Here is a 14,214-nt window from a genome sequence, read left to right as displayed (position 1 = left end):
TCATCTTATACGTCGCAGGTTCACGCCATTCTGCTGAGAAAGATTTGATAGAATTGATTGCTAAGCGCGGTGAATCATGGAGAGAATTCGAATGTGGTACCGCATACAACGTGTAATTGCCATGGAAGCCTGCACCGAAAGCTTACCGATTTTCCTCTTGCGGACAGGTCTTACTTTTGCGTCACCGATGGTCCTGGGCCCTGGCTGATATCCCGACCGCCCGGGGGACCCTGTCGCTGCGCCCATCCTGCCCGACGGCAGGCCAATCAGAGCCCCGAGATGGCAAGGCTGGACTCGTCTACGGTTTCCGGAATGTTCGGGGTAGCTGCCTTTTTTGGTCATTATATGCCCACCCGAAGACCGGGAACCAATCAATACCGATGCGATCAACGTCCTCGATAGCCCACTCCACTTCCCCCGGCCCCTATTGAAAGTCGAGTCAGGTTGCGATACATGTTAGCTATCAGGATTACCAAGCGAGTCAATTGCGGATGACGAAGGAGACTTGTATTCGCCCTTCGATCGAGGGCCTATATACCAACAAGATGAGGATCGCAGTACAATAGTATAAGATGCTTGGGTATGCCAGGTAACATGTAAGTTTCCGGTAATATACGTTGATAGATTACTAGCTTTCGGCAGCACTGGGTCATGAAATAACGTCGCGTTTCGTCCTGAGTCTTCGCAGTTTCGTCAACAAATCCTATTATTCGCCTCAGCTTTGCATGCCATCACAGGAATAGTGGCGTACGTACCTGTACTTCGTCGGGTTTCAATGTACCCTTGCCACCATCTTCCTGTACTTCCTTTTCGATGCTTTCGAGGACGTCGGAGATCAGATCCCGATAGTCCACCCCGAAAAAGCTTGTGAGCTTCGCGGCCTTGCGCCGCCGCAGCTGGAAGCTGGTCATTTCCGCGTCCGGGGAACCAATATTGTACTCCGAAGCCAGGGAGACCATGGATGTACGAGGGGGCAATGATCTACGCCGCTCCGAGCGCAAAGACGACGCATTCGACATCTTCCGTTCGGAGGGTTGCGGATCGCGAGTGAATGTCACCAACGGCTCCTCTTCCCCGTTCAAGTACTGGTGTAGCTGAGCGAGGGACTCCTTATCCTCCTACAATGAGTGGATTAGCACCAATCCGTCACTTCAAATATTTGCGACTCACCCTATCTATGATGTCAGTCAAGGAATTGAGCGAGTGGCGATAGTGCATATAAACGGCCGACAGTCGGTGATCCATAGACTGATCCTCAGGGGTATAGTCCACGCTCTCCGGCTTGAGCAGCCCCTTGGCGGACTCCGAGGTCCCGGGACGGTTGGACTTCTTGTTCTTGCCTTTACCTTTCTTGACATACGCGGACTGGTTCATATTGCGCCCAGTCGGTGAATGAGCGCTCGTCGGAGTAGACGACGACGAATGTCCAGTGCGGGCCAAATCAGTGTTGACCATCGTGGATGGTTTCCGGGTATGATAAAGGGACTGTGGCGGCTGCGCTCCGAACATCTAGTACATCAAAGGTCAGATACATGTGGCGGACGCGCAAAGGCAGTATCATACCTTCTCCATCTTTTGTGCCCTCCTTACAATTATTGCCTTCTCTCGCTCGTCTAGATCCTCCTTCAGGCGATCGACGTCGTCCGACCAGTGGGCAGGGAACGCAGCAGCGGAGCTACTGCGGCGCCTTCTTGCCCAGACCCGGATAGGCTGATCCTCTCCTTCCGAGTGCACGGTCTCCAGAGCTGGGGGAGGTAACGACATGGCAGGATCCTCGACTCCAAGAACCAAACCCACGGGCACACGAGAACCCAAGAAACGATGCAGCTTGGCTAGCCTCTCCCTCTTCCGACGGCGCTCTTCCTCGGACTGCTCTTCCGGAGAAAGCGTCTCCACGAGGGACGGTTCCGACGGCGACGGCCTCATGCGCCTGGGCGACTTCGGCGTATCAACATCTATAAAAGACATGATATCATCCGTTGCCTCTTCGTCCGAAAGGTCAATGAACGACGTGGGCGAATCAGGCGGCCCTGGCGCAGTTTCCTCTTCGTACCCGCTTTGCGCCTCCCCTTCTTCGGTTCCCACTTCAATGTAGTGGTCGCTCCGCGAAGGAACAGACCGCCGTTCGTCCATGTCGACACTCAGGAAGGAAAGCTGGTCAGGGCTCAATGGGGTCGAGAACCGACGGCCGTTAGGTGAGAGGTACTGCGTGGTTTCCGGGGGCGGCCAGATGGCTCGGGTGTGCGGGGCGTCACTGACCATAGAGACAGCGCCACGGTGATGGCCCCGTCTAGCCTGGGGGATCGACTGCGGTGCTAAGCCCAGGATAGGCGATTCAGGGTAGACAGCAGAAGCTGCAGGCGTCTTACCGAACACCTGCGTTAGCTTTCGGGTCTTCCTAATGAGCTCTGCGCGTTCTTGAGGGTTCAAGAGATTAGTTGTGGGAGGTAGAGGCTCGACCTTTCTCGAATCAGATGCCTCGGAACTCGACGATGATTTCGCGAGGCGTTTCGCACCCGAGGGTTGCGCAGAGATGGACCGCCTGAACTTGGGCTTCGGGGCAGTAGGAATGGGCGGCTTTGATGAACGTGAAGGGGACGCCGAAATGGTAAAAGATTGCGATGTCGGGGAACGCGCGGATAAACGGGGTCGACGGGCGACCGAGGGATCGGAATCAAGACTAGATTTGGAAGACATAGGTGAAGGTGAATTGTGTACAACGAATGTGGGCATGGCCGGGGAGGTTTCCCCCGAATGGATGCTGCTGGTGTCAATCGACGGTCGACGAGGAGTCGACGGAGAACCTAGGTCTATGAATGATTCGCGGTCACCGACCTTCGTAGACGCCGACGGCAGCGTCGGGCGACTTCTTTGGGCTCTCCCATGTCGATGACTGTCCATGGAGGAAGGGTACTGAGTGCTAGATATGCTGATACGGCTGTGTGTCATACTGGACGCAGGGATATGGCTTGACTCCGAAGAATGGGACGCATCCGACGACCTGTAAGCGTGCGAGACTCTGGGTTGTACGGATGCACTCCCTGCGTTCTCGGCGAACTGTCTCACCCGGGCATCATTATGGTCACCACCAACTGAAGCCATCTCTGCAACACAATCAGTACATTTTACGAGAGGTATCCACTGACACGTACTTTCTTTCTCCCGCGACGAAATCTTTGGTGGAGGCGGAAGGATACCGGCCTGGAGTAATCTTTCCTCGTAAGAAAGTTTGGGCTTTTTCGCGGATTTCCGGACGTCACTCTTTTCCGCTGTGAATGGTCGGTTGTCTTGTGTCTGCTCGCGCGTGGATTTGGGAGTCTGCGGCGCTCTGCCTAATATACGCTCTAGTGTACTTGGCCCTCGGTCAGAAGAAGAAGACGATTCGTTGTCGTAATGTGCCAATAAGGATCTGGGTCCTGGAGGAAGTGAGACACGGCGCCTTATTCCGAGAAGGGTATTGTGTGAGAACGCTCGTTTCGAAGGGCTCAAAGGACTGTGATGTCGCGTGCTATCATAAGATTCGTCGGAAGCGTCTGCGGTGTAATGAGAACCACTTGAGGGCAAGGACGCGGATGATCGTGAAGCAGTGGGCTGTAGGGACGGTCCAGGGGCTGGATTTAGATATGGGTTGTCGAGCGAAACGGAAGTGTCAAGAGCAGCAAGAACCAAAGAGACTCGGTCTTTAGTAGGAGTCGGTCGCGGACTTGCCTTACTCGAAGAAGCGTCTCCTTCACCCCTGGTCTCCGAGTGTACCGTGTCCTGCGCACTGGCAACCGGCGGACCGGCAGTACTGGGTTGTGATCTCCGTTTCCTAGGTGGGGGCGGTAAGCCTATAGACGGCGTCGGCTCACTGCTGAGAATAACAGGCTGTAGGGCTGGCGAGGCGCAGGCAGGGGAAGCAGGAGGAGAACGGACGCGCTCGTCGTGCTCTAGCAAAGCCTCTAAGTTTGGAGAGATGACAAGCTGCGCGAGGCGGCGCGCTACCCCGTCTCTCAATGGAAGATACCCGGCGGCATCAGCTGTTTGACAGCCCGTCTCGTGGCTGCTGCTCGAGTCAGAACTCGGCGTGCCCGTCATGAACCGTTGAACGTCGACCACTCCCGAGGCTACGGACGACGTTACGCTCAACAGCGCCTTAGGTATATATGAGGCCGGATTGTGCTAAACGACGGCGATGGTGTTCTGCCTCGCGTCGCTCGCCTGTTTGCCCCAATAATGCGAGTCCCTGAAATATTACATACATGACGTGACGCAGGGAACCAGCCCAGAAGACTCAGTAACGCCCACGCAACCGTTAGCATAGTCATGGCATGCCTAGCTTGAGTACAAAGCCTGCGGACGCCATAGCAATACCACATGAAACACAGACGTCGCAAGTCAAGCCTCGCCGTTCATACTGAAATACCTCAAACTTCCCTGCATCTTTCCACAAGTATGGCACAGCTGGTTGGCGCGGTGTATGAAGGCTCTCCTACCAGACTTTTCAGGCTGTCAGCAGCATCGAGGACGTCTAAGTTACTGGGAACGGACAGTCCGCGGACAGTACTCGGACAGTTCCCGGACACTTATCCGGACAGTACGCGGACAGTACGCGTCTTATTTTGGCACTGCCTCTGCAGACACGATCGGCGGGCCAAGAGAACGCTCTATGGCGTCCTCATCGTTGCTGGTGGTGTCCGATGCCCCCGCCATTCAAACATCTTACAAGTTGCATTGATAGTTGCACTGCTGAAGTGTATGGGCAGTGGACTTGAGTGGGCGGCAATTTTAAGTGTCAATTCTATCATAATAAATACCACAAGTAAATCCAAGGACGAAGTACGAGATAGCCGCTTGTCGAGGCACACGATGGGCGGATACAGCGCTAGAGGCGGGACCGCCTAATCAAGCAAATGTCGGGCATGATGAAGGTACAAGCGGCTGGAGGCCGGACTGTCCGCGGACACCTAAGCAAATAAGTGGCCAACTGTCCGAGTACTGTCCGCGGACTGTCCGTTCCCAGCAACTTATACGTTCTGGCAGCATCGAAGGTGAGATGAGAAAAGAGAGGAACTTCGACAAGCTCTCGCAAAACGCGATGATCGGCCACCATCGACCAACGCCGATCGTAGCGCGCCCGACGTTGATTGGCTCGTCCAACCTTATTCCTCACTTGAGAGCAACCAATTTCAGTGATCAGCGTCCTATGCGGTGCAGAAAAAAATTGAGAGGCAAGTCTCGGTATTCATGGGCGTCCATATCAAACATTTCAGCCAACTGGAGTTTCCACATAGCCGTTAGCTCTGCCGAAACTCCAGGATACGAAGGTTAGGGAAGGAAAGAGCGAGTCAAACATGAATATGACTACTATACAGTGCATTGGTAGTAATGATACAAAGCTATATTATGCTTGAACACTGGCGGGCTGGGATCTGCGAGGCGGCAACGGCGGTTTGGACCGTCTCTGAGGCTCTACTGCAGGAGACGTCCCTTCACCGGGACCGCCCTCTATGTCGGGCGAAGCATTGCCCGACATACCGCCAGCTCCCTCTGAATCCGCAGACAAGCGTTTACTCTCGTCCTTCGTCGCGATAGACTTCAGCGCGGCAGAAGCTGGCGACAAGACCCCGCCTCCGCCAGAAACATGGGCATCAGCGCCTTTCGCGACGGGCGTGGAAGTCGACCTCGGCGGTAACGGAGGCGGGGTTGGGCGTGCCTCGTCTGCGGGCGTGTTGCTACGTTGTTGCCCTCCGGCATCGTTCCGCGGCGTCTCACTCCCTTGCCCCTGCTGCTGCTGCGCCGGGGATAATATGGGACTCTTGAGTAACCGGTAAACACTTGAGATAGCGGGACTCCGCCCTTTGCTGTCTAAAGATGGTAGCGGCGGGGACGGCGGCACATAGCCCATGGACATAACCTCTCCACGATGGCTCGCGTGGATTCCGGGTATGGTCATTGTAGGGGCCTGGGGAGGCTGTGTGTGGATGGGCGAAGGTGGACTTTCTGGTTCCTCTTCCGGACGGACAGCGTCAAGATCTGCAGCGGGCTGTTGACCTGGCGCTTGCACCGCAGTTGTAGTCCTCGATGCAGAAGGCGAGATGAATCGAGGCCGCTCGCTTTTATCCGGCGGTGACGAATTTGCCTGATTCTCGGAGGGAGAAACGCCTGGTTGAGAGCCCGTGGGTGATCTGCTTGTATCGAATTCCGTTGCCTGTTGACTGCCCGGGATAGCTATAGGATTCGACGAGCTTGACGCCTGGAAGCTTGAACCAGCCACATCAGGAGACGCCCTGCCTCGCTCTCTGCGTTCCGCGACAGCGGCCCGCATATCGGCATAACTGAACTTAGGCTTGTGGTTGGATCGGCTGGACTCTGCTCGACCGGAGTCATCCATTCCGCCTTCGTCAGTGCTCGTGATCCCACCGCCGTCACGCCTCAAAGCGCCCCAGTTCACGTTAACGCCCCACTTCCGCATAGCTTCTTTGGCCGTGTTACTCAAAGCCTGCTTGTCGCCCGCGCGTGATTTCAGTGTGGAGAAGAATGAGGTGGTCGGACTGGACGATATGCTGAGACCTGTACCAGTGCGAACCGCCTTCTGCTGAGGTGCCGAGGGTGCAGGAGTACCGTCGGAGCCTTCGCCAGGATCATTGTCATGCTGATGTGAGGATGATGAGGATGAACGATGAGAAGATGCTTGAGAATGTTGCGATGCGGACCGTCGCGACGATTGAGCAGACAGATATCGGTTCAGCCCTGAACTTCCGTCAAAATCTGAACCCGGACGGGCTTGATCATTCTCAGCTGGTGCTGACCGCGGACGAGCGGGAACCGAGTTGTCCATTTCAGGCCGTCTTCCTCTCTGTTCCTCGGTCTCTTCTGTATCTGTCTGGGGCTCAGAGTGAATGCTATGTGACTCCACCTGTTGAGATGCAGATGATGCCCGACGTTGTTGGAGCACGGACGATGAGGATGTAGGTGTCTTCTCATCGGGAAAGGGATCCGCCTCGAAGACAACTGAAGATTCGGAGGGTCCGGCCTCTGCAGGCACCTCGCTGGTAGAATGAGACCGCTGCTTTATTGCAGAATCACGATCCACATCCGTGGTAGGAACATCGGGTGGGGGCATCGATGCGGTAGAAGCGGCATCTTCATCTTCAGGCGCCGAGACTTGCTCTGATTCCTGCTCCTCGTGTCGCGAGGCATCTGCCCAGATACCGCCCCGATGCTGATACGAGGAGCTTTCGAAGAACGCGATGTCATCCATATTCGGCATGACCACCGACTCTTGGATCTACGCGACGAGTCAGACAAGTATCTTAGGGACATCCAGTCTACTCACAATCTCTTTCAGCCTGGCTTCGATGGTGCTCAGTATCATTCCCCAGGTAATCTGCCGATCACTCACAATGGGCTCGACATCGAGCACCATGTGAGGCATCTGCGTGAACGCATACCATATACGATTACTCGGTGGCCTCTTCACCTTGATGAGGAGATTACCGTCCAATTCTCTCAAGACAGCCGCCAACACGAGTTTGACTTGATATGTCTTGAATCGCGCACCCAGATTTATGGTAGCCGTAGCCTCGGCGGTTATTCGTACCTCACCCTTGTAGTGCACTTTGACTTCCAGAGCGGCGTCGCCTTCCTTAGTCAACTCCTTGAGCATAGGCTTGCTGAAGGTCGGAGCTCTGTTACCGACAGACACTTCCTTGACTACCACGTCTGACAGGAAGCTAGGGCGCTTGACTTTGGAGAGTTTCTTCATGAGCCGACCGATGATATATGCCTCGAGAGTCTTGGTCCGATAGTAGCTGAAGAAGATCCGACCTATGAGGGCGTTTAGCCATCGCATCGGAATGACATCTGGTTGCTCATCCAGTGTCGAGACCAGATGGGCCATATCTTCCGGCTTGAACACGGGCTTGAGAGGTTCGAGGGTAGGGCTGTTAGCGGTATGCTCGGAGGCATGGACCAATGCGAAGTACCAGTCTTCCATATCCACGTTTGACCGAACGAAGATGAACCACGGGGTCGAGGAGTCCAGTGCCTGCTGCCGAGCCATCTCCCGCTGCCGCTCAACTTCCTCCAGCTTCGCCTTTTCCCTTTCCTTCTTCTTCTCGCCACCCTTCACTTCTTCTATCTTCTCCTCTAGATCCTCTTCACCCAGCATCATCTCCTTGGTAAGGCTCGGCATGGCCTTGAAGGGCGGCGGTGCCTTGGGCTTGAGACAGATCGCATTCCGTTTCGCAAAGAGCTCTCCGTCTGCGAGGCCCTCCGGGTAGATCACGACATCATGACCGCTAAGCTCAATGGCCGCCTCGCACTCCGTCATAGTTTCATCTTCATAGAGATACAGCACCTTGCCCTTGAGCACCACGTACCACATATCCTTCGGCCTAGACCTCTTGGGGTCCTTCGACCTCGAATCCAAGTACGAGCGCACCAATTGCACGTAAGACCCATCAAAGTTAGACTCCTCGAAGGTCCTTCGGATGGTAAGCCATCCCTTCCTCGTCCTCGGGGTGTCATTCAGATCCGAGACGCCCGCCTGAGCGTGCTCGCTCTCCACCTCGCCGTCCTCCTTCCTCTCGAGCTCCGCGCGCGTGTTCTTGTCAACATCAGGATCCCCGACAGGCACAGAGGTATAGATGGTAATAAATATTAAGCCTAGAATAACGAGCGGTATGAATGTAATCCCTCCGAGCACGTACGCATAGACAAGCGCCTTGAACGACATGGACGTCCGGGAAGAGCAATCATGAACAGGTGGGGAAGAGGAGAAAGCGGTATTCACAGCACAGCCGTGTTGTGTCGTGTCGTCGCAACGCTGGTCACCGCAGCGGGGGTGGAGGCACTAGTATGGACTGCAGCACGATAGCCGGCATCGACATTGGAGTGCTGGTCGAAGACAGACGTGTACGTCAGTTCACACGTGGTCGTGCCTTGATGCAGCTTGCCCATTCTGCTCCAAGTCCAGCAGAAGTCCACTGCACCCCTTGTGCCCATTGTTACCAGCCGCCATAATGAACGTATTGCTGCTCGTCTATAGCAACGTAACAGGAATACATCCCAGTCGTCTACATGAAAGCAGGACGTATGAAATACTCGAACCAACGACGGATGATGCTGAGAAGATGTCATATGCATGGTTAGGTCAATGGACCTGGCTTCCCCCCTTGGACCCGAGTATCCAAGAAGAAACGCGATATCACGGAACCTCCATCATTGACGGGAGTCAATGAGCACCAGCATTTTGGTCGATGGGCGGATGTGGGCGGCAGTCCGAGGAGTATCAGAAATAATGATACAGTACCGTAGAAAAGCCCCTCGCATGGAAGCTCTTTCAGCGCTTGCCGCGCCGCGGAGCCCGAGCTTTCCGTCTGACAGGGATAACCCTGGAGCACAAACCTCTTCGGGCTTGCTCCTCCAGGGTCGGAAGGACGGCGCACCAATGTCCGTTCGTGTATTGCCATTTCTCGACCGGCCTGAGGCTGGCGGGTAGGGGCTCCGCTAATAGTGGCGGGAACGCATCGTTCACAGCGGGGTGGTTGGGTACCGAGAGCCTATTGCCAAAGCACGCGTCTTGGCATGGTACCCAACTGGTCGACTCGTACGGCTCGTACGGGCAAAAGGTAATGATGATTGTAGGGGCGGAGGGGTGCGTGCTAGGGATGACCAGAATCTCCGCGGCGCCCTGGAGCCGAGTCAAATTTCGTCTGCAGTGGTATTCATGGTTGTACGTACAGAATGTGACGATCGGCGTCGCTTCCGATGACTCGGGCTACATGAGGCAAAGGCTCTCCTCGTGTCCGAGGTCGTCGCAACGCCAGATACACAGGCCGCTTCGGAGATTTCTTCCAGCTGTCGCAAATTTTTAAGACTGATGCGCGTAGTGCAGACTGTCACTGACTCACCTTTTGTGAGCTCTCCTCCATAACAGAGGTACCCATTTCGGAGAACAGGTGCGCAAGATGATCAACATCATGAGACAAAGTATCTTGTAGTTTCCTATACACCGGAAAGAGTGTCTCTTCGCAGGCTCCAACGACTCTGCGCCATGGTATGTTCGGTTTACCGGGAACCAGCTCTCGTAGCGCGTCGAGGTCCACAGTCTGGGAAGGAACGGCGAAGTCAGCGTCGTGATTGGAGACGCCAGGAACGAGCATACACACCAGTATGTCTTCCTCCTGAGAGTACGGAGAATCCGAGGGGTCAAATCGGACGTCCAACAAGCGCGACGTCGTCCTAGACAGCAGGGACAGCATCGTGTACACTGAGCCCGCCTGCGCTGCCGACTAGCTTGTGTCTCGAAATACGTCTAGTAATCTGGAGTGACCACGGCAGCAGACAGAGAACATAAAACAACGAGAACAGAGGTCAGGTTACGGAGTGAGCGACGTGTTGCAGTGCACTCGAACCGGTAAACCGACCACCGGTGGCGGGGGCAGGATGTGGGGGTGCTGCTGTCATGTGAATATGTCAACCCCAGTTCCCCAACCTAAGATCTCAAAAATAGAGATCTCATGACGGTTCCGAAGGCTCGCCGACTCTGGTGGCGCCAGCCAATTGCGTTCGATTTCTTTGTTACCCTTCTCGATCCATCCTCCCTCGCCGTATGTTTTTTGACAATAGCATTTACGTCTGGGGATGTGCTGCGTCTGCATTGTGTGTTGTTCTGTGGCACATTTGGGGGGTACACATTGGTCTGCCCGCGGAGGATCGTCCTAGAGCTGTGCAGAATTAAGCTCCAGCCCGGGAAGTGTTCCCTTAGCTTCGGGATTGGGGTTTAAATGAGAATGAAGCGCGATACCTGGGTGCTTTATGGAGATCAGCCATGATTTCGCGCAGCGCTGACGCTCGGAGAACTAACGCGGCACTTTCTCGGCAAACGCACCACAGCAGTGCACGACAGATTGAGATTGCACTGAATACGTGCTCGGGATAAAGGAACACACGTTCTTGATAGTTACGGGCAAGTGCAGCCGGAAGCAAATACGTGTGTAGTGGAACAAGATTCATATCTCCCGGAGCTACAGCACATGTGCTTCCTATGTTACGCAATTACGGTACTCTGCACTAACGAGGACCGACAAGCAGACTAACCCTGGAACAAATACGGGTCTAGGCTAGTGAAATGAGCGGGATGGTGATGCGCGGGAAGGGTCCAAACCAAGGAATGACTAGATGCTACAACAATGACCTGAACATAGATAGCAAGAGAGCGCACATAGCTAAATGGATACATCAATTACCGATGAGAGAAAGGCAAGCATGCCGTTGCATCGTCCCCTTTTAGAGCGATGATCAGAGTCCGAGTCCCAGGCATTAGCAATTCAGTCTCCTCCGTTTGGGCCCGTACGCAGAGCCGAGTTGCACATCCAGAGGCACGTCTTTGTCTTCATCATACATCTGCCTTGAGCGCGTCATGCCCCGCGAAGACGTGTATGTCTGATCGTGAGGATCCGACCATCCATGCGGTGAACATTGAGTTTGATATCGCACTTCATCTGGGACGGGTTGGCACAACAATGGCAAGGGCGAAGCCCGAGATGCATGCTCCTGCTCTTCGTACGCGCAGCGTTCTGTCTCAGGCTCGGCGTCGAATTCCGATGAATCGTCCTCGCTATCGTCGAATTCATCGTCGCTTCCGTGCGCGCACTCCGCCTGAGAAGCCCCGGTCCACGTCTCCCTGAGCGAGGCGCTCGCAGAGGTTTGCGACAGGTCGCCGAGTGCGCCACATGAGCTGGATGACGGCAGGTTGCGCTCGTCATCATCCACATCTGTCAGAGAAAAATCGGGCTTCCTCAGGAGGCCAATTGGGCGAACAGGGCGTGGCTGGTGTAAGATGGGAACATGATCCTGTTGCTCCGGCAGAGAGAGCTGCGATGGATGAAGGGAGAATGTGAATTCCGACGAGGCGAGAGATGAGGATGCGAGCGCCGATGCATTAGATGCTGATTGGGACGAATATAGATGAGACAATAAATCATCGACACTGGGCGCAGGTTGTTTGCCTATTTGCGGATTCGTATATGAGCCGCCGGGTGCTGCAGTGGGGCAGTTCGACAGAGGGATTAATTCAGTCTGAGCCGCAGGTGCGAGGGAAGAAGTATTGTGGGCCACTTTCGGGGCGTCCACCCCGTGGGACGGCCTATATTGGTCTATAGCCTGCATGAAGGCGTCGTAGATATTCTGGCCATCCTGTGCAACTATCGTCGGCGGACTAGACTCGAAGTCGTAGTCGGAGACCGGAGTGAAGACGGCCGGTGAGTAGATCGAGGACGGTGTGTCGACGTCGGAACGAGAGCTGGCCACACTTTGACCGCGCATGTAGTTCGTCTGGTAGCTCGGACTGTGCGTATAGCCGACATCTAATTTATAGGTTGGCTGTCCTGGAAAATCGGACTTTCAGATGCGGCGTATCTCGGCGTGTAATCGAGCATGACTAACCTTGGGACCACGACGGCCCTGCGTAGTTATCTGCTTGTTCATCCCGCCGCGAGTAGCATGCGCAGGCAGTGCTTTGAGAGCAATAGGGACACATGAAATCCGCTGCCCGACTGGTGCTTGCAGAGCCCGCGGTCGCGGAATACGGAGAGCCATAAACATACGAACCCGAGCTGTAGTGAGGGAACCATTGGTCTTGGAAATATGGAGAGCTCATAGTTTAGTGCGTGGCACGAAAGGCAGGGGAGGGCATTACATGAAATCGAAACATAGGACACCACGGAGATATATAGGCGCAAGGATCAACCAGGGGCGGTGGTTTTGAACGGCTTCTTGATGTCAACATATTGAGTAGATAGTTCGAGTTGAACAAAGCCGCACGTTGTCATCCGAATCAATCGAAGTGGCGCAGTCAGGCTTGCGGAATGGAACTAGTACAGCAAGTGGGTGCTTCGTATTGTAAATGGATCCGGCGCCTGATAGCTGTACATATCAGGGTAATCAGGTGCCCACGGTGTTATCTGTCAGGCCATGGAAGGAAGTAGGGACAAAGACCGTAGCCCGGGCGACAAACACGAGGTACAAGCTCTGTCCGATGCAGGGATCCTCAAGAACAGAAGCGAAGCCCTTCCTGAAAAGTGTCGTACGCCTGCTGGTGCTGGGGCCATCGGGTCATAGCCGATGCGCTCCAGGCAGGCTTGGAAGCAGCGCGTTGTGTGGCACATCATCCATACATCTCGCGTATCGCTGCAGACTGATGGGTCAGGGACGAAGTTTGCAAGACCTGCGGGATTACAAGGCGAACGACTAATACAGCAGATCATGATTCACCGAGAACTCTCAGGTGGAAAGCGGCTGCTGATTGGACTACGCCACGTCGGACCTGGCCGACGTGACCGGTGTTCTCCGTGACTCGGCGAAACATGTTACTCCTGCCTGCGTACCTTCAACTTGGGAGGTATTCGGCGCTGCGCGGCACGCCAGGTCCGATTCCTCACATGTAAAAGTCTATGGTAAACCAACGGCAGGGACTCTACAAGCAGGGAAATAATCTTTCTTGCTCCCCGGGCACTGCGCGGCATCAACAATGCTCATAGTTATTTCATCTTGACCTGAATGATATCAACTTCTAACTCTCAAGTTAGCGGCCTGCCGGTGTGGTCAGAGTCTTCGATCCATCAGATACTTGGTGTCAAGCTTTACAGTTACATATATCTGAGGAATAGATAACAAGTGCCTTCTTTGTTGCCCTAGGCTGGCATTCCGCCACCCTCAATCAGTGTTACTGTAGAGTCAGTGTACTGTATACAGCATGTTTTCAACACTGATAGCTTGTACCGTAGGCAACAGGATGCTTGCCATTAGGCAGCCGGGGGATGCCTGACAGTGCCACCCTCCATATTTGGAATTAATTTCCATCACACAAATGGTAATCCTCGACATAAGGGGTACAGTGCCTTGCATAAGAAACTGAACATCGCATTTCCGCGCGCGTTGTTTGTCCGCGCCAAATATACCCTTTTCGGGTATCGGCAAATGTGCGGCAAAGACCCATCGAGAGGGAGGGTTAGCTGGGCATACAGCTAGGGCAAGACTATAATGATTTACAGCCCTTAGTGTAGTTGTAGAATATACATTTCTATCATTCTCTGAAGCCTTTCGAGCCCTCTCGGGGCATCTGCGAGTCCCTGCCTAACAAATGGTCCCGCGAGAGGCCTTCCGGACCTACCCGAAAAGGGTATATTTGGCGCGAACAAACAACGCGCGCGGAAATGCGATGTTCAG

At 54.5% G+C, this 14,214-nt stretch overlaps 4 protein-coding genes across 4 annotated transcripts; all 4 read right to left on the bottom strand.

Annotated features, from left to right (window-relative positions):
• Nucleotides 1-298: 298 nt before the first annotated feature.
• On the bottom strand, nucleotides 299-4,077 carry GLOTRDRAFT_134882 (uncharacterized protein; the record flags this gene model as incomplete). Its single annotated transcript, XM_007862420.1, has 5 exons — nucleotides 299-424; nucleotides 756-1,118; nucleotides 1,171-1,509; nucleotides 1,564-3,104; nucleotides 3,153-4,077. 5 exons carry the CDS (start codon nucleotides 4,075-4,077, stop codon nucleotides 299-301), a joined length of 3,294 nt encoding a protein of 1,097 aa, XP_007860611.1.
• A 1,306-nt stretch (nucleotides 4,078-5,383) lies between these two features.
• On the bottom strand, nucleotides 5,384-8,777 carry GLOTRDRAFT_134881 (uncharacterized protein; the record flags this gene model as incomplete). The annotated part of the gene is made up of 2 exons (XM_007862419.1): nucleotides 7,319-8,777; nucleotides 5,384-7,270 (listed from the first exon to the last, which is right to left on the bottom strand). Exons 1-2 carry the CDS (start codon nucleotides 8,717-8,719, stop codon nucleotides 5,384-5,386), a joined length of 3,288 nt encoding a protein of 1,095 aa, XP_007860610.1. The 5' UTR covers nucleotides 8,720-8,777.
• A 200-nt stretch (nucleotides 8,778-8,977) lies between these two features.
• Nucleotides 8,978-10,378, bottom strand: GLOTRDRAFT_134880 (uncharacterized protein). The gene is made up of 4 exons (XM_007862418.1): nucleotides 10,155-10,378; nucleotides 9,897-10,094; nucleotides 9,727-9,843; nucleotides 8,978-9,676 (listed from the first exon to the last, which is right to left on the bottom strand). The coding sequence occupies exons 1-4, from the start codon at nucleotides 10,245-10,247 to the stop codon at nucleotides 9,326-9,328; spliced, it is 759 nt and encodes a 252-aa protein (XP_007860609.1). The 5' UTR covers nucleotides 10,248-10,378; the 3' UTR covers nucleotides 8,978-9,325.
• A 1,079-nt stretch (nucleotides 10,379-11,457) lies between these two features.
• Nucleotides 11,458-12,685, bottom strand: GLOTRDRAFT_108816 (uncharacterized protein; the record flags this gene model as incomplete). Its single annotated transcript, XM_007862417.1, has 2 exons — nucleotides 12,433-12,685; nucleotides 11,458-12,374 (listed from the first exon to the last, which is right to left on the bottom strand). Coding segments are annotated over exons 1-2 (1,131 nt in total), but the record flags the coding sequence as incomplete, so codon positions are not given.
• Between the last annotated feature and the right edge of the window lie 1,529 nt (nucleotides 12,686-14,214).

This window comes from Gloeophyllum trabeum, assembly GCF_000344685.1.
Source record: "Gloeophyllum trabeum ATCC 11539 unplaced genomic scaffold GLOTRscaffold_00001, whole genome shotgun sequence".
NCBI classification, from domain to species: domain Eukaryota; kingdom Fungi; phylum Basidiomycota; class Agaricomycetes; order Gloeophyllales; family Gloeophyllaceae; genus Gloeophyllum; species Gloeophyllum trabeum.
This window is presented reverse-complemented; position numbering and strand designations above follow the sequence as displayed.

Coding starts and splice junctions, on each gene's coding strand:
- GLOTRDRAFT_134880 (XM_007862418.1), bottom strand. CDS start 10,247: ATGCTGTCCCTGCTGTCTAGGACGACGTCGCGCTTGTTGGACGTCCGA. Junction 9,844..9,896: donor TGGAGGAGAGCTCACAAAAG/GTGAGTCAGTGA, acceptor AATTTGCGACAG/CTGGAAGAAATCTCCGAAGC. Junction 9,677..9,726: donor GACGCCGATCGTCACATTCT/GTACGTACAACC, acceptor ACTCGGCTCCAG/GGCGCCGCGGAGATTCTGGT.